At 38.1% G+C, this 27,154-nt stretch overlaps 1 protein-coding gene across 1 annotated transcript; it reads left to right on the plus strand.

Annotated features, from left to right (window-relative positions):
• The first annotated feature begins 908 nt into the window (after positions 1-908).
• VPS37D (VPS37D subunit of ESCRT-I) lies at positions 909-26,144 on the plus strand. The gene is made up of 4 exons (XM_053705249.1): positions 909-1,160; positions 4,125-4,296; positions 13,415-13,497; positions 25,030-26,144. The coding sequence occupies exons 1-4, from the start codon at positions 909-911 to the stop codon at positions 25,822-25,824; spliced, it is 1,302 nt and encodes a 433-aa protein (XP_053561224.1). The 3' UTR covers positions 25,825-26,144.
• Positions 26,145-27,154: the final 1,010 nt, after the last annotated feature.

Genomic DNA, 27,154 nt, shown 5'->3' on the forward strand with positions numbered 1-27,154 from the left:
CAAAAAAAAAAAAAAAATTTTATATCAAATTTGCGTTGTTTCCATAATATTCTATGTTGAGGAGATACCTAGGTGTCTGGAGCACTACATGGCAGGAAATAGAATGATGCCTATTAAAAAGTGATTTCATACTTTAAAAGGCAATTCAGTCATAGACTATCAATATATTTTATTTACTGAAAAGGGCTCTTATGTATATATTATTAGTGGGTTAGCTATAGTTACCATACATTTCTATCATAATTTACAAATTTACAATATTTATACTTTTTTTTTTGTTTTTTTAAATTGCATGCTCTAAATCACAAAATATTTTTTAGGAATTTCATATCCCTTGAATAAAACCCGATGCTCGTTCAAAATGTATATAAAAAAGCTTAACTTGCTTATTATACAGATACATTAGGTTTTAGTTTAGTAATAAGCTACAATATTGTCACGTTGTACATTGTGATATAGATATAATCTTGTTGCAGAGGTACCACATCGTTTTAAGGTATGCAAGAACTGTTAAATAAAACAAATCTAGATGAATACTTATGTGTATGATATAGTTATGGGAAACTTTTCATGTATGGGTTGACAGGATTTTTAAACTAAAAAAAAAAAAAAAATACTAAAAGTTAATTTTTGATTGATATGAGATACAAAATGAGAATATTATTTTTCATGTTGCTTAGATGTTCCAGTGCACATATTTCAGGCATAATAATATATACAACAGATCTGTGTGAGGTATATTTAGCTCTGTGTATAGGTAGACACAGCTCCAGGCGGCAGCTCTTACACCCCGAGCTGGACACATACAGAAGACTACGCGCGCCCTCTGGTGGCCGCTCCGGGTATTGCGCCCCCCGCTGCAGACTGCGGGGACCGCGGGATTGAGAGTGGACCCGGAGCCCGGCAGCATGAACCCGGGGAGCCGCTCCCATTCGTCCCCGGAGCACGACAGCGCGAAGCCGGGGGTCACCCGCCCCCACATATCCTCAGAGCCCGGCAGCTCGAAGCCAAACGCCCGCTCCGATTCTTCCCCGGAGGCCAACAACGGCGGCGGTGGCTTCAGTCCATCGGACCGGTTCGGGGTACTTAGCACCGAGCAGCTCCGACAGCTTCTGCAGGACGAGGGGAAACTGCAGCGCATCGTCCGCCTGAGCGAGCAGGTACTGTGTGTGCATGTATGTTCCTGCTGTGTGTGCTGCTATGTGCATACATCACCTGAGACATGGATCAGCTGCAGACCCTGCCTGTTGAGCCTGGACCTGTCATACAGCCCAAGCCTTGATTCATACACACGACCCCGTATACCCCACCATTGTATGCTAGGTGTCTGCATCACCTATACAGTCACCTGCCTGCTATATATATGGGGCTTGATTTGCTTATACACCCTCCTGGGGAATAGCAATGGAACTTAGGCTCCTTTCTATTACATAAAGAAATGTTATCATATATAACCTAAATATTCCATAGAAAAACAGATAGTGTGACCTGCACTGTGTAAACAGCCCCCTCTGTGTTAGATTTCATACAGGCCCTTTAAATTTATACATACCTGCAGCCACTATGATAACCCATCAAAGACTAACAATTACAGGCCCTCCTGTGATATTCTTTTTTTTATCATGCAAAACATACAGTGCTGTACAAACAGTCTTGGGAACCTATTTGTTGTACATAAACACAGCTATTAACAACCATTGACTCTCCAGATGTAATGAATGGTCCTGTGCACATTATGCACTCCTGTGATTTAGTTCATCTGGAGCCTGTAAAATACAGACACTTGTCTTAGGTTGTCAAGGCCTATGCATCTGAAATCTCCTAGACTTATTTATTAAGAACATCTGCTCACACCTGGTTTATATGCAAACCTTTAATCTGTGAACAGCCTGCTAATAAATATAGCTAGTGATTATCATACACAATGTTGTTTATATATAATGTTTGTAGCATCCACTTCCTTTGTATTAATATGCAGAGCTCCTTATTTTTTTATATCAGACATAGACCTCTGTGATGCACAGTCTTTTAATATCTGTATACATTTATATGTATAGGCACAAAGAATAACAACCACAGACCTTAATGATACATACACTGGGCCTGTACCACCCACATATCCTTCTTATGATTACACACAGCCTGTAGCTACGCCAGCCTTGTGATGTATATACACAGAACCTGTAGCGTCTTCGTGATGTTAGCATGCACACAGGCCTCTGTATCTGTAAAGCTCTGCTGTATTAACATATATCTTCTTTGTATTTATCAAGGAATGTACAGCACTCATACCTCAACTGCACTTGTATCAAAAAACACACACACACACACAATTGATAAAGCAATTCTCTTGCAATTCACTTTGGCACCAGTGTTTGTTATGATATTGCAGGCCTGCTAGACCTAGGCTTTGTATCAGAGTACTGATCCCTCACTCTGTCTTTCTTTTTTTCTGTTTTTCTTTATCCGTCTATTCTTTACATACCCTTGTTTCTCCCTCCCCTTGCATCTTTTCTTTGTTCTCAGTTTCCCATTCTCTCATTATTGAATAACCATGAGTACATGTATCATTGTGTATGTGGTGGTGGTGTTTTTTTGCCTTTTTTCCCCCCTCTCTCCAATGTGCATATTGTGTCTGTTTATCTGCCTGCATGGTTTTCTCTAATCACTTGTCTACAACTCCCTTGTTTTCATGATTCTCTGCTTTTCCTTATACAATGTACACATTTTCAACATTTTGTCGTTGTTTCATTTGACATATTTTTACTCTTGTAATTTTGTGTATATTTTTCAGCCCTTCAATAATTGTAATCTTTGAAATGTTTATTTATATCTGTGTTTCTGTATGTCTGTTAGTTTCCCTATTGTTTAAATCACATCCTTTTCTAACGTGCCGCTCTCAAAATTTTTATAGATATATCTGAAGGCAAAGGAAACTGAAAAAAATAAGTGCCTTATATATGTGTTAAATATTATTTCTATTCTATTTTAGTAAATAGAATCCAGATGTGTACTGTCCAAATTGTGATTTATGTTCGTTTATTTTTAAGACACAGAATTATTCAATAAACTGCTATAAAATATTTTTGTAATACTGTGATTTTCTGCAAATTCTTAAATATTGGTTAACTCATTCCTGTTTTAACAAACTTAACTAACTGAAGTGCGTAATGCAAGGTTTCTTAAAGTGCACCAACAGTAGGAAAAAAGAGCCTAGTTGACCAAAGTTTCTAATAACACTGCAAGACATCCTCTTGTTCCCAAAACAAACACAGTGCTCTAAATCTGTCTGTGGGATCTCACAATCCTTTCTCTACACCAGTACTTCTCAACTGAATGCATACAATTTTTTTCTGTACCCCAAGTAAAACATATTGATTTAAAACTCTCATTAAGGAAAAAGGCTACCTTTTCAAATTTTAATTTCAAAGTTTGATTCCTTTCATTCTGTGACACTTGGGAAAAGTACACTTTATCTAGCACTTTAGTGATATGTCACTGTAGCACTTTGTGACATTTTTCTGTGACACTTTCTCACAGTGATACAATTTGCTTGGTACTTTTACGGTGGAATGCCTTTTGTCAATCCTCAAATGACTCTAACAGGTTAGACTCTGGGGGTTTCTCTAGTTAATACTCAAATGCTGGCATCTTAGTGGTACTTGAGGGTTTTCTGATATTCTGTGATATACAGAATGTTTACCATAGCCACATCAGGACGTGAAACATAGCTACACCAGGGGGACAAAATAAACATGAAAAGGCAACTCCTGCAGTACCCCTTGGCAATTCTTAAGGTACCCCAGGGGTACATGAACCACAGGTTGAGAAAGTAGGTAAATACACAATGCTACATCTTTAGTTTCTCTTTATATTGTTTTCCACACAGAGTAATGTTTTAGGTCTATTTTGTTGTCACTTTACCGTCAGAATGTTGATTCAAATCATTGCTTAATAGCAAGCTGCATGTATTCACCATAGATCTTCTTAAAATCTGTTAGAACAACTTGGTAATCTTGGTCAGGAAAATCAGATCTTAATGAGTATCTATCATATAATGCAATACAGTCATCCTCTTTTCTGATTTGGTCTCCTCTGTACTTCCTTCTACATGTTTTCTCCAGGTGCAGTCTCTTCAAGAAGAGAGAAAGGCATCTTTGGCTTCAAACTTTGAACTAGCTCAGAAAAACCTGTCTCTTCGTCCTCGCTTGGAAACTGGAAAAGCCAACCTGGCTATCAAATATCAGCTGCTGCGTGAAACGTGCGCATCCTGTCGTGGGAAGCTGCGAAAGATTCGTGAGTGTCTCCTTTTCTCTGCATAAAATCTACCTATGTCATATCTCCATATCTGTCCTGTACTTTTAAATGATAACTCTCAAATTTAGCATTTTTGGACGTATGTGTGGTTTCTCTAATTTTAGAACCTTTTCACAGCCACTTTTTTCATACAACCTTTTTTTCTGCTATAGGACTTTCATTTTTTATTTGTATGTATATATGTGCGTGTGTGTATATATATATATATATATATATATATATATATATATATATATATATATATATATACATACATACATACTCATCAACCACTTTATTAGGTACACCTTGCTAGTACCGGGTTGGACTGCCTTTATTCTTTGTGGCATAGATTCAACAAGGTGTTGGAAACATTCCTCAGACATTTTGGTCTATATTGACATGATAGCATCACGCAGTTGCTGCAGATTTGTCAGCTGCACATCCATGATGTGAATCTGCCGTTCTACCACATCCCAAAGGTGCTCTATTGGATTGATATCTGGTGACTGTTGAGGCCATTGGAGTACAGTGAACTCATTGTCATGTTCAAGAAATCAGTTTGAGATGATTTGAGCTTTGTGACATGGTGCATTATTCTGCTGGAAGTAGCTATCAGAAGATGGGTACACTGTAGTCATAAAGGGGTGGACATGGTCAGCAACAATACTCAGGTAGGCCGTGGCATTTAAACGATGCTCAATTGGTACTAAGGGGCCCAAAGTGTGTCAAGAAAATATCCCCCACACCATTACACCACCAGCCTGAAGCATTGATACAAGACAGGATGGATCCATGCTTTCATGTTGTTTACGCCAAACTCTGACCCTACCATCTGAATTTCATGGCTGAAATCGAGACTCATCAGACCAGGCAATGTTTTTCCAATCTTCTATTGTCCAATTTTGGTGAACCCTTGCGAATTGTACCCTCAGTTTTCCTGTTCTTAACTGACAGGAGTGGCATCCGGTGTGGTCTTCTGCTGCTGTAGCCCATCTGCTTCAAGGTTTGACGTGTTGTGCGTTCAGAGATGGTATTCTGCATACCTTGGTTGTAACGAGTGGTTATTTGAGTTACCAGTCTGCCCATTCTCCTCTGACCTCTGACATCAACAAGGCATTTTCGTCCACACACTTGCTGCTCACTGGATATTTTTTCTTTTTTTCGTACCATTCTCTGTAAACCCTAGAGATGGTTGTGCATGAAAATCCCAGTAGATCAGCAGTTTTTTAAATACTCAGACCAGCCTGTCTGGCACACACAACCATGCCATGTTCAAAGTCACTTAAATCCCCTTTCTTCCCCATTCTGATGCTCGGTTTGAACTCCAGCAAGTTGTCTTCACCACATCTAGATGCCAAAATGAATTGAGTTGCTGCCATGTGATTGGCTGTTTAGCAATTTGTGTTGCCAAGCAATTGAACAGTTCTACCTAATAAATTGGCCGGTGTGTGTATGTGTATGTGTGTGTGTATATATAAATTTGTGTGGGCCATAATTGTGGTATTTTAAGTGTCGTATTTACATGTTTGTCTTTCTCTTATTTCTCACAGTGAATCCTTATGTATTATCTGTATGTTTATAGGATATGTGTATCCTGTATTTCAGTTTTACATTTTTCAATTTTTTTGTTTGTTTTTCTTGTTTTAGTGTCCAACATTTTTTACATTCAACACTGTAATTTCTATTTGTGTGTTGTGTTTCAGTACATATTGACGAATATTTGGCTTCAAACATAAGCCAAAGTATGGGTTGTCATACATTCTATCCATGCTCTGTTTTCTTTGTTATAGTTATAAAAAAAAAATGTTTCTATGGGTAAACAAACATTTAAAAAAAAAAAAATATATATGTTTTTTATTTAGTAAGTAAAGATTCCATCTAGCTGGTATTGTTAAGGGCCACTGTAGGTAACATGGAATATATTGACATAGTACAGTAGTAGAGTCTCTTTCTATCAGAGGTGGCAGCTCTAAGGAACACAAAAGTAAAAGTTATGTAGGGATGTAAATCTGTGAGGTTTTATATTATTTTACTTATTGCACAATATTTAGAGCACTCATGGCACATTTTTATCTTCCTTGCCTTATAGTTTAGTGTGTATTTCTAGATGCTAGCTGGTGATTGGTGGTTATACAAACATGCGTCTTGTCCACTGGCTCCCCAGATCATGTGTTCAGCTTTCAGCTCCCAGTCGTGCACTGCTCCTCTGGAGCTTACTTTTACTAAGTGTTTAACCAAGGATAAAACATATAGTTGTATGCAATCAATTGTGTAATAATTAAATGTTCTTACAAATTAGAGCATTTTCGTTTTGCACTTTTATGTCCCGTTAAGTTAACCGTTATAAGTTTCTAGATGGCTCTTTTAGTGGATTTTGATATTCTCTTAAAGGCAAATTAGTAAAATTCTCAATATTTGACCCCTTTGCATAAAAAAAACATGTTTCTAGTTCAGAAAAAAACTTGATTTGCTAAGGAACCTAGCTTGATTCTGTTATTCCTACATATCCAGCTATTGTTTTTTTTGCATCTATATTCATCTTAAATCAGCCTAATCTTTTATTAGTCACAAACTTAAATGACTTCAATTAATATTTTTATATGAATCTTTGCTCTATAACTGTTCATGTTCTGTGGTAGAATACTTGTTAAATTGTCGCTTTTTTTACTATTTCATCTTTTCTCTACAGCCTTTTTCTTATCCCACTTTTTTTTGTTTGTTTTTGCTACTACACTAATATATTTTTATCTATATTCATCCTTCTTTTGTTTTTTGGGGGATTTTTCATATTTCTAGGTATCTGTTTGAGGTTAATTTCCACTTCAGAGAAGTCTTCCTGCCCTAGTGTTTCATAAAATCATTGTTTATATCTTTGCATGTGTCTGTCTGCTCTTAAATGTCAATATTTCACTTTTACAGAGGACTACTTGATGTCTGTATCTTTAACTATATATCTTGGCTAACCAAGTTAACACACTTACCAGATGAATCCCCTCTTCCTCTAGGGGGAATGGATAGATAGTGACCACTCCTCCTTTATCACTGATGGTTTCTCTTGGAGGTTCTCTCCATCCCAAGATGGAAATTGCCTAAGTTCCTTTCTCCTTCATTATTTTTTTTTTTTTTGGGGGGGGGGAGATATTCATTACTCTTTTTGTATTTCTTCCATTGTGAGCTTTTGTTCCCCTTACCTGCTGGTTTTCTGCTGGTCAGGAAGGAAGCACTTTGAAGATTCTGGTTGTCAGACTCTTGTTATGTAGGACCTTATGCCATGAAGTTGGTCTGCAGTTGTTTTCCGAGGTGCTGTTATAAGCTTGAAGGTTTGCTTATGAGTTCCCCATATATGCCCCAGTAATACTTTGGAATGTTTGTATACATAGGGGACATCAGGTCAAGTTGTTCATGCACATGTGTACATAGCTTAAATAGTTGTATCAGGACAGATGAATTACTGGTTCTAGTAGCCACTAGACACCAGGGATTTGGAAAAACATATTACATTTTTTTTAGCTTAAGTATTAGCCTTTAGTTGTCTTGTACTGTATAGAATGCACACAGTTTTAGTTTTATTCCTTCAGATGAAGAGGCCTGCTGGACTTTCAAATGCTAAGGATGCTCAGACCACTAGATTTAATAGGTAAGTGCTGTGTCTTTGGTTTAGGATGCGCTTATGTTAATTTATTTAATAATGTTATATTTTCCCACAATTGCTCCCATATTGTACAAGAGATGTGTACTTTCTAACAAGGCTGCCTGGGAGTCTACCTCATTAGATTGGTATGAAAGCAATGCTTGAATTATACATTTCCAATTCTGATGTTATTAAGAACATTTATATGGATACATTTACTAAAAGGTAAAAGCAGCTGAAAAAAGATATTTAAATGTGTTATTTTGCTAGACAAGTTTTCTATATTCAAGTCCTCCTCAAGTTGAAGCCATCATTACCCTTCACACCAAAAAATGGTACTTGTCACTGATGATTCAGGGGCCTTTAAAGATATGGAAAAAATGGAACAACATTTTATGGAATCTTAGCTATGTTCTTAAGTTATTAAACTTATGGGTCAATCACAAGCCTTTAGAAAAAATATTTTTCAACAGAGAATCACCATTAAAGTCTAAGGGGATATTTGTAGATAAATCATTTGATAATATTTTTCTAAAGGATTGTGACTTACCCCCTAGTGTTTGATTTCATTTGCTGCAAGAAATAATTCTAAAATGCAGGATGGGCAGACTTTTGCTTCCCTTTCTTTAGTGAAATAATTCTACTCTGAAGTTATGAATAAACTTTTGAAGCTGAATGGCAAGAGTGAGGTTGCTTTACATTTGGTAAGCCTTATGGTTGTAACATTGGGATGCAGATTACAATTCGAACGTTAAATTTGTTGAATTTACTTTTGGCGATGAATGTGTTATTTACAAAACAAATTACCATTTCAGAGTGAATAGAAGGTAAAAGTCCCTTTTTACCTAGAAAATCATCTCCTTGCTTCTAAATACTGTACAACTCAATTTCATTCCAGTAAAACCTCTTCTACCAGAGAAACATTTAATTTATAAGCCTGGAAACCCTATGCTCAAGAGAGAGACTGAAATGTGGTAGACCATCCTCATTGCAGGAAAGTGGTAATTTTATGCTTACCCAAATGTCCTCTGTAGGTGCTCACTTGTCTCTTTTCAAATACATTTTGGTAAATCAATCTCTTACAATTGGGTATAAGAGGTTATCAACTAGAATTCAGACTTTGGTTTCATCTTCCACACTTTGTACCACCTCTTAAGAAAAAAGGACATGATAATTTAAAATATAAATCATTGACCTGAGGCAATAGTTATTCAAAAAGTCCCATTTTCTCTGGGGGGTTTTCTGTCTCCAGGCTAGTTCATGATAACTTCTTAATAATTCCTAACAGTTTTGAAATTAATATGTCATTGTTTTCATTGGCTCTATAGATATAAAGAATGCCTACATATATGCATTATGCCAGGTTTGTAGTGGGGGCACAACAATTCATGGCTATTTTGTTTGGAATTTCATCAACATTGCAGAAACTTGGAAAAGAGGAATTTTCATAATTCATTATCTCGACAATATACTTGTGGCCAACTCACAGAAAGAAAGTTCTATACACACAAGATAAATGTTACAGCTTCTCCAAACTATGATTGGATAATAAAGGAGAAAAGAGACAGAGGTTACCAACCTAAATAAACTATGTTTATGTGAAGGTTTTAAATACTGTTTTAACCCTCTCCACTTCAGAAGACCCATAACATTGTTTTGTATCTAACCAGTGTGCCACAGTACATTATTCTCATGGACAGAGCTTGGATGAAGATGTTAGGGGCACTGACAATCCATGTTGTCAAATTGGCAAGATAACAAATGCATTCATTGCAACAGTGTTTCCTGATGAATGGGAAAAAGGGCCAATTTGTCCCAGATAATCCACTTTCTATTACATATCAAACAATGCCTGTATTCTTTGTTTTCAATCTCGCAAAAGACCTTCCCTTCCCAGAACTCCTTTATATCAGGATGAAGACCGATTCCAGAAAACTGGTCAGTGGAGCAGCATGTCAGGGGGTAATACAAACAAGGATGTTTGGATAAAGAGAAATCAAAAATAACATTCAAACGCAGTGAACACAATCACCTTGGTATTGTAACACTTTAAGGACAATCTGTAAAAGTTACTAATAGACAAGAGAATAGTGTCCTATATTTGTTTTCAAGAGGGGATGAAGAATCCCCCCATTTCCACTGATGCTCAGTAAAAAGAAGACAACCAACATTTATTGACATTTTTTGGCCTTGGTATCCATTACTCAGATAACTAGCAATAAAACCACATTGGTTGATTGCAGTATTTTTTTTTTTTTTACACATAAAGTCAACAGTTTGGATGCTGAATGTTCAAGATGCTGGACCTAGATTTTCCCATTTCGTTGATCCAAAGAATTTTTGCTTACTGTACAATTTGGAAATGATTCCTCTTGGAGGATACTACATAATGCTTCTACATCCAGCATAAAAATGGGCCTTTTTTTTCAATTTTGCATAACATTTTTCCAAGGAAGGATTTCATTTGTATGTCATTAAAAGTATGTTTCCTCCATATATATCATTTCAGTAATAATTTGGGGACAGGAACATTATTCAAGCATTGACTTATATTTGAGTTTTTGCCAGCTTAGGACTTACCTCTTGTGCTTGTTGCTCTTCTAAAAATACTCCTCCTGCTTTCTTTATACTTAAATTCTTTTTTCTTGTAGCTATCACCTTTGCAAGAAGAGTTTCACATCACCGAGCATGTCAGTGGAGAAACCATATCTTGTACATTATAAGAACAATGTTTTAGTACATGCAGTTTCAGAAATTCTACCTAAGGTTGTTTTGACTTTTATTCCTCAAAGCGTATTGTTTTACATTCTTATTGTCCAGATAGGAAGACTGTGAGTGATGAACCTTTACATAGACCGGATTAATGGCAGATGTTCATGCTATTGTGCTGACAAAAAAAATGTAATTTGTTATTTCACAATGATACTATATATGCCACTTCCTAACAAAAACTACCATTTCATTTTGGATAGAGCTGCGCCTTTCTAATAGTTACTGAATCAAAGGGGTTACAGTTCCAGAAAGACTTAGGACTGATGGTACAAGGGCAGTTTCAACATCCTGATCAGTGGAAGCAGATGTGTCCCAAACTGAGCGTTGTCAGTCAGCTATATTACAGATTTCTAATACTTTTCTTTCTCACTAAACTGTATGTTTGACAATCATAAGTATTAACTAAATGATCCCAGATGACCAGAAATTAAATCCAGAATACATATCCTGACACTTATTCTAGTAACTATTCACCAGGATCCCTTCACTATGAATGAATAAACCTCCAAGAAAATTCTCCTTTAAGGTGGTAAAGTGGTCAGGTTCTGCCCAGTTCTCTTAGAAAATGAAGGGTCTCACCTGGTAGGTATTAACAAGAATATAAGTCAAGATATATAAATTTCTGTATTTTGGATGTAATTTCTGTATTTTGTTTTCTTTGGCTTTTAAATTAATGTCTCTTCCTTTTTTTTCCTGATATATTCTTGTTTATATTTTTCTCAATTTATGTACTTTTCAGTAGTTCATCATGTCAGTAGCATAATCCCTATATCATTCACAGTTTTAATAGTATGCATCTTTGTGATCTCAACAAGTCTGCCCAAGTTTATACATCATTTCTTTTCAAGGCTATCCTTATGTTTATCCCAGGCATTCTTGAAGTACCTTATACCATTTGTCTTTACTATAAGTAATGAAAGTATGTTCCATAAATAAATCACCATTTGATTTAAGTGCTTCCCGGAGTCCTGAACTTACTAACCTTCACATTGAGATCATGACCCCATGTTCTGGTTCCTCTGCCTTATTAAGTCCCTTAAAATATTTGAATGTTTTTATTTTATCACCACTCTTTTCTCTCTCTCTCTCTCTCTCTCTCCTCTAAGCTATACACATTTAGGTTATGAAGCCTTTCTTTGTAAGTTTTTTTTTTTTATAACATGAACTATTTGCCCTCTAAGCAGATTCCAGTTTCTTTATATCCTGTGATGACATCCAGTACTGTAGACATTACAAACCATTTAGTGCTCAAGATGTGCACGCTTCTTAGGCTACCTAGGTATGGTCTCATGGCAAAGAACCAAGTTTCAAAAAACAAATAAGAAGAGAAGGAAGTAAAATTGCTAATTTAAAATAAATGGGAACTTTTTTTCATATGCATTCTATATCTGAATCATGAAAGTTTTTCATTTTAGCTTCTTTTTTTAATGTAATTTGTCATGTTATGCCTCTGTAGCTATGTGTATCTTCAAATTTTCTTATGTTCATCCATTATTTTTTCTTACCTTTTATGGTTCCAGTATGTTTTTTTGTTTTTTATAGTGGAGCAACAGTTTTGTATGGTTTGGAGTAGGAACGATGATTAGTGTGTGGCAGTTGAATTACAAAGATTCTAAATTAAAATATCATTAGTTGCGACCAAACCCCAAATGCCATTTGCAGAAATGCAGTCCCAAACTTGCAGGGAACCTCCACCATGCTTCACTGTTTTCTGCAAACACTCATTCTTGTACCACTCTCCAGCCTTTCGGCTAACAAACTTCATTCTGCTTAAGCAAACAATTTAAAATTTTGACTCTTCAATCCAGAGCACCTGCTGACATTTTCTGGACCCCAGTTACTGTGTTTACATGTATAGTTGATTTGTTTCTATGTCAGAATTATGGCGTTTTGGCTGCAAGTCTTCCATGAAGACCACTTCTGACCAGACTTCTCCGGACAGTAGATGGGTGTACCAGGGTCCCACTGGTTTCTGCCAATTTTTAGCTAATTGCTCTGCTGAACATCTTCCAATTGCAAAGGGAAGTAAGCATGATGTGTGTTTCAACTGTTGCACTATTTCCTTGGCCGACCACTGCATCTACGTTCCCCTGTTTCTTTGTGTTTCTTTAGAGCTTGGACAGCACATCTGGAAACCCCTATCTGCCTTAAAACAAAAACTGCCTGGGAGAGACCTTGCTGATGCAGATTACTACCTTGTGTCTTGTTGCTGTGCTAAGTCTTGTCATGGTGTATGACTTTTGACCTTAAACTGTCTTTAGCAACCTCCCAAAATGTTGGCTTTTCCTCACCCAGTTTTATTCCTGACTTTGCGCAAGTGCACCTAAAATAATTGATGCTGTTTTGAAGGTAAAAGGGTGGTCACACCAAATATTGATTTGAATTTTAGATTTTTCTTCTGTTCACTCACTTTGCATTTTGTTAATTGTCAAAAATGAACTATTACAATTTTCTATTTTAAAAGAATCCTTACTTTACAGCCAGCATGTTTTTCACACCTGCCTAAAACTTTTGTGGGAACATTAAATATTTGAAAACAAATTCCTTAGTGGAAATATGACATGTACTATATAATACATATGGGGTTGATTAGTTTTTTTGTTTTTTTTAAGTTTGAAATTAAAATATTTGTCAATGTTAGTCACTGGTATGGAGCAGCCTTATTTAAAAAAATAATAATTGTGTGTGTGTGTGTGTTTTTTTTTTTTACAGAGTGCCTCTTGCAGGAATGTAACCCACATGTTGCACTCAGCCACCTGCAGGAGGAGCTGCAGAGCACTGAAGCAGAATGTGAGGTCAGTTATGTTTTGTTATGTATGCATCATATTTTCAAATTACTACACACTCTTAACTGGATACATCACCAATATGTTGCTATATGAATGTGATATCCATAAAGCAAAATTTGTCTATGAGATAAACAAGTTTTTTAAAAAAAATAAAATAATAATCTTTGTGCTAAACACCCATGTCACTCAAATTTTTTACCAGAAAATAAATATGTTTGGATCAGCAATTTCATTTTGATCTATCAAATAACTGAAGGACACCGTAATATTTCAGTAGTGAAATGAGGTTTATTGGATTAACAGAAAATGGGCAATATGCATCCAAACAAAATTAGACAGGTGCATAAATTTGGGCACCCTTGTTATTTTGTTGATTTGAATACCTGTAACTACCTATCACTGATTAATTGGAACACACAATTGGTTTGTTGAGCCCATTAAGCCTTGAACTTCATAGACAGGTGCATCCAATCATGAGAAAAGGTATTTAAGGTGGCCAATTGCAAGTTGTTGTTGTTGTTCTCTTGGACTCTCCTCAGAAGAGTAGCAACATGGGGGCCTCAAAACAACTGTCAAATGACCTGAAAACAAAGATGGTTCAACATTATGGTTTAGGGGAAGGCTACAAAAATCTATTGCAGCGATTTAAGCTGTCAGTGTCCACTGTGAGGAACATAGTGAGGAAAGTGAAGACCACTGGCTTAGTTCTTGTTAAGGCCAGAAGTGGCAGGCCAAGTAAAATATAGGAGAGGCAAAGGATGGTGAGAACGGTCAAAAACAGCCCACAGACCACCTCCAAAGACTTACATTATCATCTTGCTGTAGATGGTGTCATTGTTCAACAATTCAGCGCACTTTGCACAAGGAGAAGCTGTATGGGAGAGTAATACGGCAGAAGCCTTTTCTGCACACACGCCACAAACAGAGCCGCTTGAGGTATGCAAACTCACATTTGGACAAGCCAGCTTCATTTTGTAAGAAGGTGCTGTGGATTAATGAAACAAAGATTGAGTTATTCGGACATAACAAGGGGCCTTATGCATGGCGGCAAAAGAACACAGTTGTCCTGTCAGCCATATTGAATCAGTCCAGGATTAGACCCAACTGCTAGAGTGATAATTAAAACACACGCTAGCACACTGAGAGGAAACCAGGACGTGACCCACTCAGAAAAGAAAAAACAGTTAGTATGCAGGAAAAGAGAACTGTGTACTCACAGATGATGCAGGGTCATGGAACAGGTTCTGGATGAGATGAGGGAGTACAAGGTACAAAAACTTAAAGCAGGTTGAGGATGTTCCGTTTAGAGTAACCTGGCAAAGCAGAGGTCAGTATCACTTTAAAGAAGGCAGAGGATGATCCATTAGAGTGGTCAGGCAAAGCAATGGTCAATGTCCCTTTAAGCAGGTTTAACGATGAGGCAATAGAGAGGTCAGGCAAAGCAATGATCAATGTCCCTTTAAGCAGGTTTAAGGATGAGGCAATAGAGTGGTCAGGCAAAGCAATGGTCAAATGTCCTTTAAAAAAAGGTTAAGGGATTCGTCAGCAGAGTAGTCAGGCAGGCAATGGTCAAATTATCCTTTTAAAGCAGGTTAAGGGATTCGGCAGCAGAGTAGTCAGGCAGGCAATGGTCAAATTTTCCTTTAAAGCAGGTAGAAGAGCAAACACTCACGGACCCAAAGGAAGCAGGCAACACTATTCGACAAACGGGCACCAGAGAGAAGTCCCGGTGGAGATTTAAAGGCCAGTGACGTGTGGGGGTCGTCTCACTAGGCAACGTGACCCGGCGGATACAGAGAGAGATCCGGGAGCCGCGGCGACATGGCAATGATCGGGTCATGACAGCACCCCCTCCTCAACGACCCCTCCGGGGGATAGGACTAGGCTTGGAAGGATGAGCCTTATGAAAAGCTTTAATTAAAGCAGGAGCATGAACTTGACGAGCTGGCTCCCAAGACCATTCCATGACAGGATAACCTTTCCAGTGGATAAGAGTACAAAAACTTTCCATGAAGTTTGGAATCTATGATATGACTGTCTTCAAACACAGGTTGTCCATGAACCAGCAGAGGTGGAGGATTGGTCTTAGGTTTGGAATACCTATTAAAAGTGACTGGTTTAAGAAGAGAGACGTGAAAAACTGGATGAGCTTTAAGAGTCTTAGGAAGCAGTAGAGCAAACCTGACTTAAGATCCGGAAAGGACCTACATAGCGGGGCCCCAGTTTAGTAGAAGGTTGCTTGAGACGAAGATGATGTGTAGAAACCCAAACCTTGTCTCCAGGACTATACTCAGGGGCCTTCTTTCGTTTGCGATCAGCATAGAATTTATATTGGTTAGAAGCTTTGGTGAGGAGAAGGCGGATCTTTCACTAATGGTGAAAAAGTCTGTGGACAGAGAGATCAGCAGCAGGAACTTCTGTAGATGAGGTACCAAGAGGAAAAGTTCTAGGTTGAAATCCGTATAGGTCTTAAGAGAAGTGTTGTATCGGGCATTGTGAGTGAATTCAGCAAGAGGCAAGTAGTGGGTCGAGCTAGAGTGGAGGAGATCCACATAATGCCTAAGATATGTTTCCAAGCACTGGTTGACCCTCTTGGTTTGGCCATTTGACTGTAGATGATGAGATGTAGACAATGAGATGGAAGTACCAAATTGTTTACAAAGAGATTTCCAAAACTGTGAAACAAACTGAACCCCCCTGTCAGAGACGATATCAAGTGGGAAACCATGCAGTCTCACTACATGCTGAATAAAAAGTTCGGAAAGGGTTTTAGCAGAGGGTAAGCCAGACTATGGAACAAAATGGGCTGATTTGGTGAATCTGTCGACCATAACCCAAACAGTATTGTTTCCTGCTAAGAGAGGGAGATCCGTAATGAAATCCATGGATAAATGAGTCCAAGGCTGATGAGGAATAGGTAGAGGTTGGAGCAAGCCAGAAGGTAGATGACGTGGTATCTTGTTGGATGCACATACAGTGCAAGCAGAAACATAATCTTTGACCTCACAAGTTAAAGAGGGCCACCAGACATTTTGCTTAAGGTTCAAAATAGTGTTGCTGATACCAGGATGTCCGGAAAGGGGATTGTCATGAGCCAATAGTAACAATTTAGATCGGAGGGGCCCAGGAACAAAAAGTAGACCAACAGGGGGTTTGCAAGTGAAAGGAGGTCCTTTTGAGCAGCTTGTAATTCTTATAAGGTAGAGACCTATAGTTGAGCTATGATCTCATGTGGATGGAGAATATTGCCAGATTCTGGAGAATTAGTGGAGTGGAACTGCCTTGACAAAGCATCAGCCTTGATATTCTTCGTGCCGGGAATGTAGGATAAAACATAGTGGAGCCGAGAGAAATACAAGGACCATCGAGCTTGCCAGGAATTTAAACATTTGGCTGTCTGGAGGTAAAGTAGATTCTTATGATCAGTAAGGATCCAGAAGGGTTAAATGGTACCCTCTAACCAATGTTGTTGCCCAAATCATAGTTTAATTCAGAAGAGGTGAACGTCTTGGAGAAGAAACCAACGGGATGAATCTTGCCAGACTCAAGAATACGTGGAGAAAGGACTGCTCCTGCAGCTACTGAGGAAGCATCCACTTCCAGGATAAACTGGTATTCAGGATTAGGATGACGAAGAATGGGTGCAGAAGCAAAATCCTTTTTTAGAGAATCAAAAGCCTGAATAGCATCTGGGGACCACTCTTTGCAGATTTGCCCCTTTTTTGTCAGGGAAGTAAGGGGTGCCGTAATGGTGGCAAAACCTTTTGATAAATTTCCTGTAGTAACTGGCGAGGCCCAGGAAATGCTGGAGTGCCTTAAGGAAGTCAGATCTAGGCCATTAGATAATGGCATTAAGTTTAGTTGGATCCATTTCGAAGCCTGCTTTAGATATTACACCCTAACCCTATTACATATCCTAGGAAGGGAACAGAGTCCTGGTGAAAGGAACATTTTTCCATCTTGGCAAAAATATGATTATCTCTAAGACGTTGAAGTACTTTTCTGACATGGAATACATGATCTTGGTAGTTTTGTGTAAAGATGAGGATATCGTCAAGGTAGATGATAACAAAGACATTCAAATAATCCCGGAAAATCTCATTCACAAAGTGTTGGAACACTGTGGGGGGGGGGGGGCATTGCAGAGCCCAAAAGGCATGACTAGATAATCGTAATGCCCAAAGCGGGTATTAAAAGCTGTTTTCCATTTATCTCCCTTGCGCATTCAGATGAGGTTGTATGCGCCACGAAGATCTAATTTGGTAAATATAGTGGATCCTTGCAGATAAGTGAACAATTCAGGAATTAGTGGTAATGGGTAACTGTTTTATAGTGATCTGATTTAGACCTCTAAAGTCTATACAGGGTGGAAGGCCTCCGTCCTTTTTTTCCACAAAAGTGAAGCCGGCCCCCACGGGTGAAGAAGAGGATCTTATAAAACCTCTAGCCAGGTTATCCTTTATATACTCTTCCAGGGCTAGGTTTTCGGGTCTGTAAAGAGGATAAGTCTTGCCACGGGGCAAAGGAGCTTCAGGGAGTAAGTATATGGGACAATCAAAGGGACGATGTGGAGGAAGGTGTTCCGCCTCTTTTTTGGAAAATACATCAAGAAAGTCCAGGTAGGAAACGGGTAAGGTACTAGAGGTTTCCATAGCGAGTGCTATGGTGGCTGGACATTTGACTGGGCTATGTAAACAGTTGATCAAACATGAAGTTAATTTGCCTAGTGCCCAAGAAAACATTGTGTAACTGGAGCCAGGGGAGACCCAATATTATGTGAAATTGGGGAGTCGGAATGACATAAAAACTGATTGTTTCAGAATGGAGAACTCCAATGGAAAATAGAAAACTGAATGAGTCCAGAACCCAGCGGATCACCGCTAACAGTGCAAACCTTGAAAGAGTGCCCTTTTGATCGTAGAGGTATCCTGTGTGTGGTTACAAAGGTAGAATCTATGAACACACCTCCAGCACCAGAATCAATGAGGCCTTGAGTATAGAGTTTGCAATATACTAGGTGAAGAGTCCCTGGCACAAAGAGTATGTTGAGGGAAGAGAATTCAATTTGGCTTAACTCAGTCCCTTGATCTGGAGTTAAGCCCTGGCTTTTACTGGTCTGGTGGGACAGTCCCTCAACAAGTGTCCCTTAAGACCACAGTAAAGGCATAGACCAAGTGAGCGTCTTCTCTGGAGTTCGGTCTCTGTAAGCTTTATGGTACCAACTTCCATAGAAGTAGAAGCAATAGACACAGGATTGGAGAAACAGGGTGCTAGACGAAATGAAGAGTGACATAAAGGCTTGCGAGTTCTTTCTTTCTTGTTGTTGTTCGCTATACCTAGCATCAAGTCTGATACAAAGATTGATTAGATCTTCTAGGGATTCTGGAAGATCCCAATATACTAGTTCGTCTTTGAGATGTTTAGAGAGACCCTTACGAAAAGCCGCTCTAAGAGCTCTGATTCCAAAAGGTCTCGGCCGCAAGTGTGCAGAATTCAGTTGCATAATGTGCTACTGACTGGGTTCCCTGACGTAAGTCTAAAAAACCGGCTTCTGCAGCTGAGGATCTCCCAGGTTTGTAAAAAAACAGTCAAAAATACGGACAGGAAGGAATCTATATCTTGAAGTATAGGATCGTTCTTTTCCAACAAGGGAGATATCCAGGCCAGGGCTTTTCCTTTCATCAAGGATATAAGAAATGTTATCCTAGAAGAAGGTGTAGTAAACAGCGCAGTGCTGTTGCGAAAATGAAGGCGGCATTGTTTCAAAAAACCTCGACAGTCTTCGGGGTTACCATCATATTTGTCAGGAAGGGGTATCCTAGGGCCAATTTGCCCTTGTGGAAGAGTTGCTAGAACGGCAGAGAGAGGCGAGGCCAGTGAGGTAGGGTTGGATTGTAATGGAGCAACCAGACTTTGTAGTAAACAGTTATCTGATCCAGTTTGGAGTCCAGGGATTGCAAATTTGTGGCATGGGATCCAAGCAATTGTCCCTGGTGGGCCACGGCCATGGATAGCTCAACGGGGTCCATTTTATGGCCCATTTGTTCTGTCAGCCATATTGAATCAGTCCAGGATTAGACCCAACTGCTAGAGTGATAATTAAAACACACGCTAGCACACTGAGAGGAAACCAGGACGTGACCCACTCGGGAAAGAAAAAACAGTTAGTATGCAGGAAAAGAAAACTGTGTACTTACAGATGATGCAGGGTCACGGAACAGGTTCTGGATGAGATGAGGGAGTACAAGGTACAGAAACTTAAAGGCAGAGGATGATCCGTTAGAGTGGTCAAGCAAAGCAAAGGTCAGTATCAAATTATCCTTTAAAGCAGGTAGAGCAAAACACTCATGGACCCAAAAGAAGCAGGAAGCGGGCAACGCTATCTGACAAACGGGCACCAGAGAGAAGTCCCGCCGGAGATTTAAAGGCCAGTGATGTGTGGGGGGCCTAACATAGGAAGGCCGCGTCATGTTACTAGGCAACGTGAAGCGGCGGATACAGAGAGAGATCCATGAGCCGTGGCGACACGGCAATGATAAGGTCATGACAGTTCCAAGACAAACACTTGCTACCCACAGTAAAATTTGGTGGATGTTCCATCATGCTGTGGGGCTGTGTGGTCAGTACCGGTACTGGGAATCTAAAGTTGAGGGTTGCATGGATTCCACTCAATATCAGCAGATACTTGAGAATAATGTTGAGGAATCAGTCACAAAGTTGAAGTTACCCCGGGGCTGGATATTTTAACAAGACAACGACCCAAAACGCTGCTCAAAATCTACTCTGGTATTTATGTAGAGGAACAAGTACAATGTTCTGGAATGGCCATCCCAGTCCCCAGACCTGAATATCATTTTAAATCTGTGGGGTGATTTGAAGTGGGCTGTCCATGCTCGGCAACCATCAAACCTAACTGAACTGGAGATGTTTTGCAAGGAGGAATGGTCCAGAATCCAGACACTCATTACAGGCTATAGGAAGCCTCTAGAGGCTGTTATTTCTGCTAAAGGAGGCTCTACTAAATATTGATGAAATATTTATATTGGGGTGCCCAAATTTATGCACCTAATTTCGTTTTGATGCATATTGCACATTTTCTGTTAATCCAATATTTCACTACTGAAATATTACTGTGTCCTTCAGTTATTTGATAGATCACAATGAAATTGCTGATCCAAACACCCAATTATTTAAAAATGAAAATCATGGAAATTGTCAGGGGGGCCTAAACTTTTGCATACAACTGTGTATGTGTATGTATGTGTGTGTGTGTATATATATGTATGTATATGTATGTATATATATATATATATATATATATATATATATATATATTCTTCAACAAACTACAAGAGGAGAACAAGGACCATCAAAAATTTCTTAAGGCCCTATATAGATAGGGAATCAAGCACTCTTTTTTTATAAAAAAATAGCTCAAAAGTATAGCTAAATTAAACAATTGGAATGAATCTCTGACCAGTACAATCACTGAGAACAAAAAATAATTTATTAATAGTACAGAAAGAAGTAAATCCTAACTGTCTAAACATAGCAATAGGCCAGTTGTGTGCTGGCCTCGGGTATATGTTAGCAACACAAAGTAAAAGTATGTTGAACAAACAATATAGTACATGTGGCCAATTAAAACCCTGAAGATGTGCACATCATAATCTATATATAATTATCGGACTGAAAGATATATAACAATTGAAATCAAATTAAAAAAAATAATCCTGTATCACACATAAGACAATTTACACATAACAACAATGTTTTATAAAAACACATAATCGTTACAATAAAAATGCACAAAATAAGAAATACTTTCTTAAAAAGCTTGTATAGCTTGGGAAGATTAGAACAGCATGTAGCATGTCAGCATAAGAATATTTTTCCTATTCTCTCTGCAGCAAACATATGCCCTTATGCTGACCTGCTTCATGTAACCTCTCAGCTAAGTAAACATGGATTCACCTGTTCTAATCTTCCAAACTATACAAGCTTTTACATTTTTTTTTCTTATTTTGTGTATTTTTATTGTAATGATTATGTGTTTTTAGCCTCATTATTATGTGTAAATTGTCTTGTGTGTGTGATACATGATTACATTTTTTAACTTGATTTCAATTGTTATTTAGCTTTCATTCAGATATATATATATATATATATATATATATATATATATATATATATATATATATATGAGACATGTAACCCAAATCTTTGCTTTCATGATTCAGATAGATAATACAATTTTAAACAACATTTCAATATACTTCCATTATCTAATTTGCTTAATTCTTTAGATATGCTTTGTTGAAGAAATATCAATTTACATGAGTGAGCCAATCACATGAGGTATCTATGTGCAGCCACCAACCAACAGCTACTCAGCCTATCAAGAAATTGATGCAAATTAGACTATAGAAGTAAATTGGAAAGTTATTTAAAATGACATGCTCTTTCTAAATCATGAAAGAAAAAAAAATTGTGTTTCATGTCCCTTTAAGCTGTTTTTGAACAGCGCAGTGGTAATTTCTAGTAAGAGTCTTTACTAGATATATTTCGTTTCTGGTACTATATTCATAAGGGTTTAGGGAAATACCTTATATTCAACTACTGCTTTATTTTTGGGTTTGCGCTGTGACCATATATTTGTTTATTGCTAACATTTGACGCAAACTTTTTAGCATGATATATTTCAGATTATGTAGAAGAACAGATCAGATTAAAGTGGAGCTAAAGGCTATTCCTGAATGCCTCTCAAGAAACAGCCCACTAAGGATTTGAAATGTATGTTATGAAATTGCATATTTTATCTTCAGGTGACTCTACCATAAGACCAGCTTGACAATGGTCAGCTGACTCAACCACCTTCCATCTTAATCCATGAATATCTATTTACAGCATTGCTTGAGGGACACTGCAAAATACTTTTCAAACTACTGATCTGACCGATGCTCAAAGAACTGGACCAATCAATAGTAGTCAGTGCATTTGAATAATAAGAACGTCAGAAATCCTGATAAGGTATATTTAGTTGTGGATATTCAGTAGGTCCTTTTTGTGTGAGTTATTGGTGACTGATGCACATTCATAAGTTTAGGCTGCAGAGTTCTCAGTAACCAATTATACTTGACTAAGAACAGATTTGTCAAGTGGATTAATGTGATATATTTTACAAGCTCGCAAACAAATCTACAGTTTCCTCTGCTTTCCTTATATTCCAAAAAGTCTTGTCAGAAGGACAAGGATATACCTGTTTATCTTCTTAACATTTTCAGCACAATATCACTTACAATGACGAAGCATATATGTGCAGCCACCTATGAGCAGCTAGCTCCCAGTAGAGTATTACTGCCCCTGAGGCTACCTAAGTATGCTTTTCAGCAAAGGATACCAAGATAATGAAAAAGATAAGAGAAGTTAATGGGAAAGTTATTTAAAATGCAATGCCATGTCTGAATCATAAAAGTTTAATTTTGACTTTATTGTCGCATTAAGGGCCAGATTATGAGTGGAGCACAAAATTGTAATTGCACTTGTGCGCCCATAAACGGGCGAATTTGTGAGTTTACGTGCAAGCGATAAATTAGCGCTCCACTTGTAATCTGGCCTTAAAGGGACATAATACTCATATGCTTAATCACTTGAAACTGATGCAGTATAACTGTAAAAAGCTGACAGAAAAATATCACCTGAGCATCTCTATGTAAAAAAGGAAAATATTTTACCTCCCAATCTCCTCAGCTCAGCAGAGTAAGTTCTGTGTAAAAAGTTATACTTCAGCTGCTGCTTAGCTGCAGGTAAAAAAAAAACGAACAGCAGCCAATCAACATCAACAGTGCTGAGGTCATGAACTCTTTTACTGTGATCTTATGAGATTTCACTTAATTCTCATGAGATTTCATTGTAAACTTCCTTACACTGAATAGGGAAATAAGATGAGTGTGCATGAAAGCTCGCTCCTTCTGCTGTCCCGGGACAGACATACTGATTTGTTGCTTAGAAGTCCTTTACAATGGGATGTGGCTACTGAGAAACTTTTGAGGTAAAATATCTTTCTTTTTTACATAGAGATGTTCAGGTGATATTTTCTAGTTAGCTTTTTACAGCTATGCTGCATCACTTTCAAGTATTTCAACATTTGGGTATCATTGCCCTTTAAGTATGATGGAGACACTCCAGCCTCTTTGGAGGAAGTGGAACAAGCACTATTTTCAGAGGTATTTTACAGCATAATAATGAATATATATTGCTGTGGTTTTTTTTGTCCTCCTTAAAGGGATATGAAACCCCAAATGTTTCTTTCTTGATTCAGATATAGCGTACATTTTTAAAACAACTTTCCAATTTACTTCTATTATCTAATTTGCTTTCTTCTCTTGGTATCCTTTGTTGAAAAGCATACCTAGGTAGGCTCAGGAGATGGGAGCTAGCTACTGATTGCTAGCTGCACATATATGCTTCTTGTTATTGGCTTATCAATGTGCTTAGCTAGTTACCATTCGTGCATTGATGCTCCTTCAATAATACTAAAAGAATGAAGCAAAATTGATAGAAGTCAATTGGAAAGCTTTTTAAACATGTATGCTCTATCTGAATCATGAAAGAAACATTTTGGGTTTCATGTCCCTTTAATTAAGCATTTTAAAGTCTTTTTTTATTTCAAAATTCTTAAAGCGATATGAAAGCCACAGATAAACATTAATGATTCAGATAGTGTAATTTTTAAAACTCTTTTAAATTCACTTCGATTATCACATTGTCTTTGTTCTTTTGGTATCGTTTGTGGAAAACATATGTACGTATCTTCAGCAGCAGCAATGCACTGCTGGGAGCTAGCTGGTGATTGGTGGCAACACACACTTTCTTTTGTAATTGGCTCACCAGATGTGTTCAGCTAGCTCCCAGTAGCACATTGATGCTCTGGATCTGACTTTAACTATGTGTTTAATCATTTTACAGGTGATAAGCATATAGTTATATACTAACAATAGAGAAATAATAAAATGATCTAACATATTGGAGCATTCTCTTTTTTAACTCTCCTGTAGTGTGATTTTCACCCCCCTCTAAAGTTACTCCAAAATTGGGTAATATCGGTGCATTACACCATGGCATTGCTGTGAGTCAATCAAAATAACAATAGTTTAGAATTTGCTTAGTGACAAAATGGTTAGATGATAATCAAATTACAACCCATTTCTGATACTGTATTATAACTTACATTTTATTGTTCTTTATTTGTATATTACAACTTAATACAATGATATCTCAAATAGAATTTGTTTAATAATTATTAATCACATTATAACATATTTTGTATGATCTTAAGATCGTATGAATAAAATAAGGTCCAGTGTGTTTTATATTCAATTAAAAGTGGTTTTTTTCTCTCTCTTTCCTTGAAGACTTTGTGTAGATTGTGTATTCATGTCATATTTAATGCTTTTCTTCCATCTGGTTTGCTCCCTGTCCTTTCACTAACTCCTTGGCTAATCCTTCACTATCCTTTCTCTCTGTATTCACCTCCAGGCCCTCTCTCAGCTGTTCCTAGAGGGCTCCCTCCCTCTCCTTGTTTTCCTGGATTCTTATCACTTGCTTCGGGCCCAGTGTCACATCCGCAGAATTCAGAATGAGAAACTGATGGAGCTTCTGGGAGAGACTCTTGAACAGGAACCATCTTCCCAACAGCAGGAACTGCCTCCAGACCGGGAATTGCCCCCTCAACCCACCAAACTACCCTCTGAGCAGAACCAACCCCCAAAGCTTCAGGAACTTCCCCCACAGTCAAGAAAACTGCCCCAAAAGCAGGCATTGCCTATCCCTCAATCCACCAAATTACCCTCCAACCGGGAACTTCAAGTGAAGCCTCGTGATGTGGCCCCTGGGGGTCAACCGCTGTCTCGACCCCGAGAACTGCCCATGCAGAGCAACAAATTACCCCCTGACCGGAAACTGCCTTCCAACCCCAAGGAAAAGCCCCATAATCCCAGAGATCAGATCCCTCAGGCTTGTGCTCAGTCCATTCCATCCCCTGCTGCCCCTTCACAGATGCCCCCTGCTTTGTTCCGGCTACCCCCTTTGCCCTGCGGAATGACACCTGCATTGCTGATCCCAGGGGAGGTGCTGTCTACTATTCAGGGTCCGTCTGCCCAGTCCCCTGGCTGCCTGCCCCCACTGGGGCGATCCAATGCTCAGCAACAACAGCAGCCCCCACGGGCCCCTCTGCGTTTTATTGCTCGCATCTACTTCCTGAGCACTCGGCACCTTAGGGTGCTGTCTAGAGCCCAGCGGCAGCAGCAGCAACAACACCCTCCGAAGCGATAAGTGACGGGCTATGGGAGAATATGGGAGTGGGGCAATTTATGGGACGGGGGACAGGGTAGTTGTCTGTGTGTCAGTCTGAATGCGTCTCTGTGTCTGCAGGCATTGTGCGTCTCTTTTTTATTTTAATGCAGGGTGTTATTGGTGCATTTCTGTGCATGGGTACAGTGCGAGTATACAGAATGCATGTTAGTTCAGTCATTCATCACTCAACTGAGTAATGACTGGTTGATTGTTCATTTCTATGGATCATTATGTCCTTCCTGGCCTTATTTTACTGGATTTGAAATGATTTGAAGTAAAATATAAATGAAAGATCTGTATTTTCATAGACCAGTCTTCTTACAGTAATTAGAATCTGACATTTTAAGGTCTATACAATGTGAAGAATGTTATACACTTAATTTTTAATAATTATATATATATATATATATATATTTAAAAAAAAAATACAATTTTATTACTAATTTTATATCCCAACACATTTAGCTTTGCAGAAGCAAATGGGTTAATTTTGTGAGTGTAGCTTTCTTAATAATAATACGTTATGTTAAAAAAAGTTGTGTTGTCTAATATACTTCATTAAAAAAGAAAACCATCTTATACATTTCCGGCTGTTCCAAAATCCTTCTCTCAGGGTTGTCTGCCAGGCTGGTGAGCTCGAGCAGTTTTGCAGTCACCTTTGGTTTGAAATGGCTGCCAGATGAAACGTGGTAGAAGCTGCCAGTGTGGATTGGTGGCTATTTGTGGGCGTGAAAAACTGAGGGATCATAAATGTAAATACAGACCTTTTTATATACAGGGTTCAAAAATAGCCATTCCAGTATAATAAGGCCGTCAGGTTCTGTGCCGGATGTCTGTTTCTGGTTGATTCATATACCCAGTGCTTTACTTGGTGTGTGGGTGTATTACGTGTTTGTAAATGCAGAGTGTATGAACATACGGTTCTGTGCATATTGTTTAACTATGAAAGGAAATTCTAGTATGGTTGCAATTTGTATGCAAATGACATGATTTGTCTGATATTTAATGCAGAATGGGTGCTGTTTGTAAACTCTATGTGTGAGAGTGTTGTAAAGATGCAATTTGGCTTTTGTAAGTGAGGATGAAGCATACAAACATTTTTATTTATTTATTTATTATTATTTTTTTGTAATAATACCAAAATTAGTTTTACTCTTTATGGAATACCCCAAAAAGTATAACGTGCTGTTTGTAAATGAAATCAAGGTCTTTTTGAGAATGTCACTTTTAACAGAATCCGGTAAGGTACATTAGTATTGTACCTTCATTTTAAAGGGACATGAAACCCAACATTTTTCATTCATTATTC

The sequence above is a fragment of the Bombina bombina genome, chromosome 3, assembly GCF_027579735.1.
Source record: "Bombina bombina isolate aBomBom1 chromosome 3, aBomBom1.pri, whole genome shotgun sequence".
In the NCBI taxonomy this organism is placed as follows: Eukaryota; Metazoa; Chordata; class Amphibia; order Anura; family Bombinatoridae; genus Bombina; species Bombina bombina.

Bases quoted from the DNA above. Each gene is read 5' to 3' on its own strand.
- VPS37D (XM_053705249.1), top strand. From the start codon at position 909: ATGAACCCGGGGAGCCGCTCCCATTCGTCCCCGGAGCACGACAGCGCG. The intron at 1,161-4,124 runs GTACTGTGTGTG...TGTTTTCTCCAG, and splicing joins TCGTCCGCCTGAGCGAGCAG to GTGCAGTCTCTTCAAGAAGA. The intron at 13,498-25,029 runs GTCAGTTATGTT...ATTCACCTCCAG, and splicing joins GCACTGAAGCAGAATGTGAG to GCCCTCTCTCAGCTGTTCCT.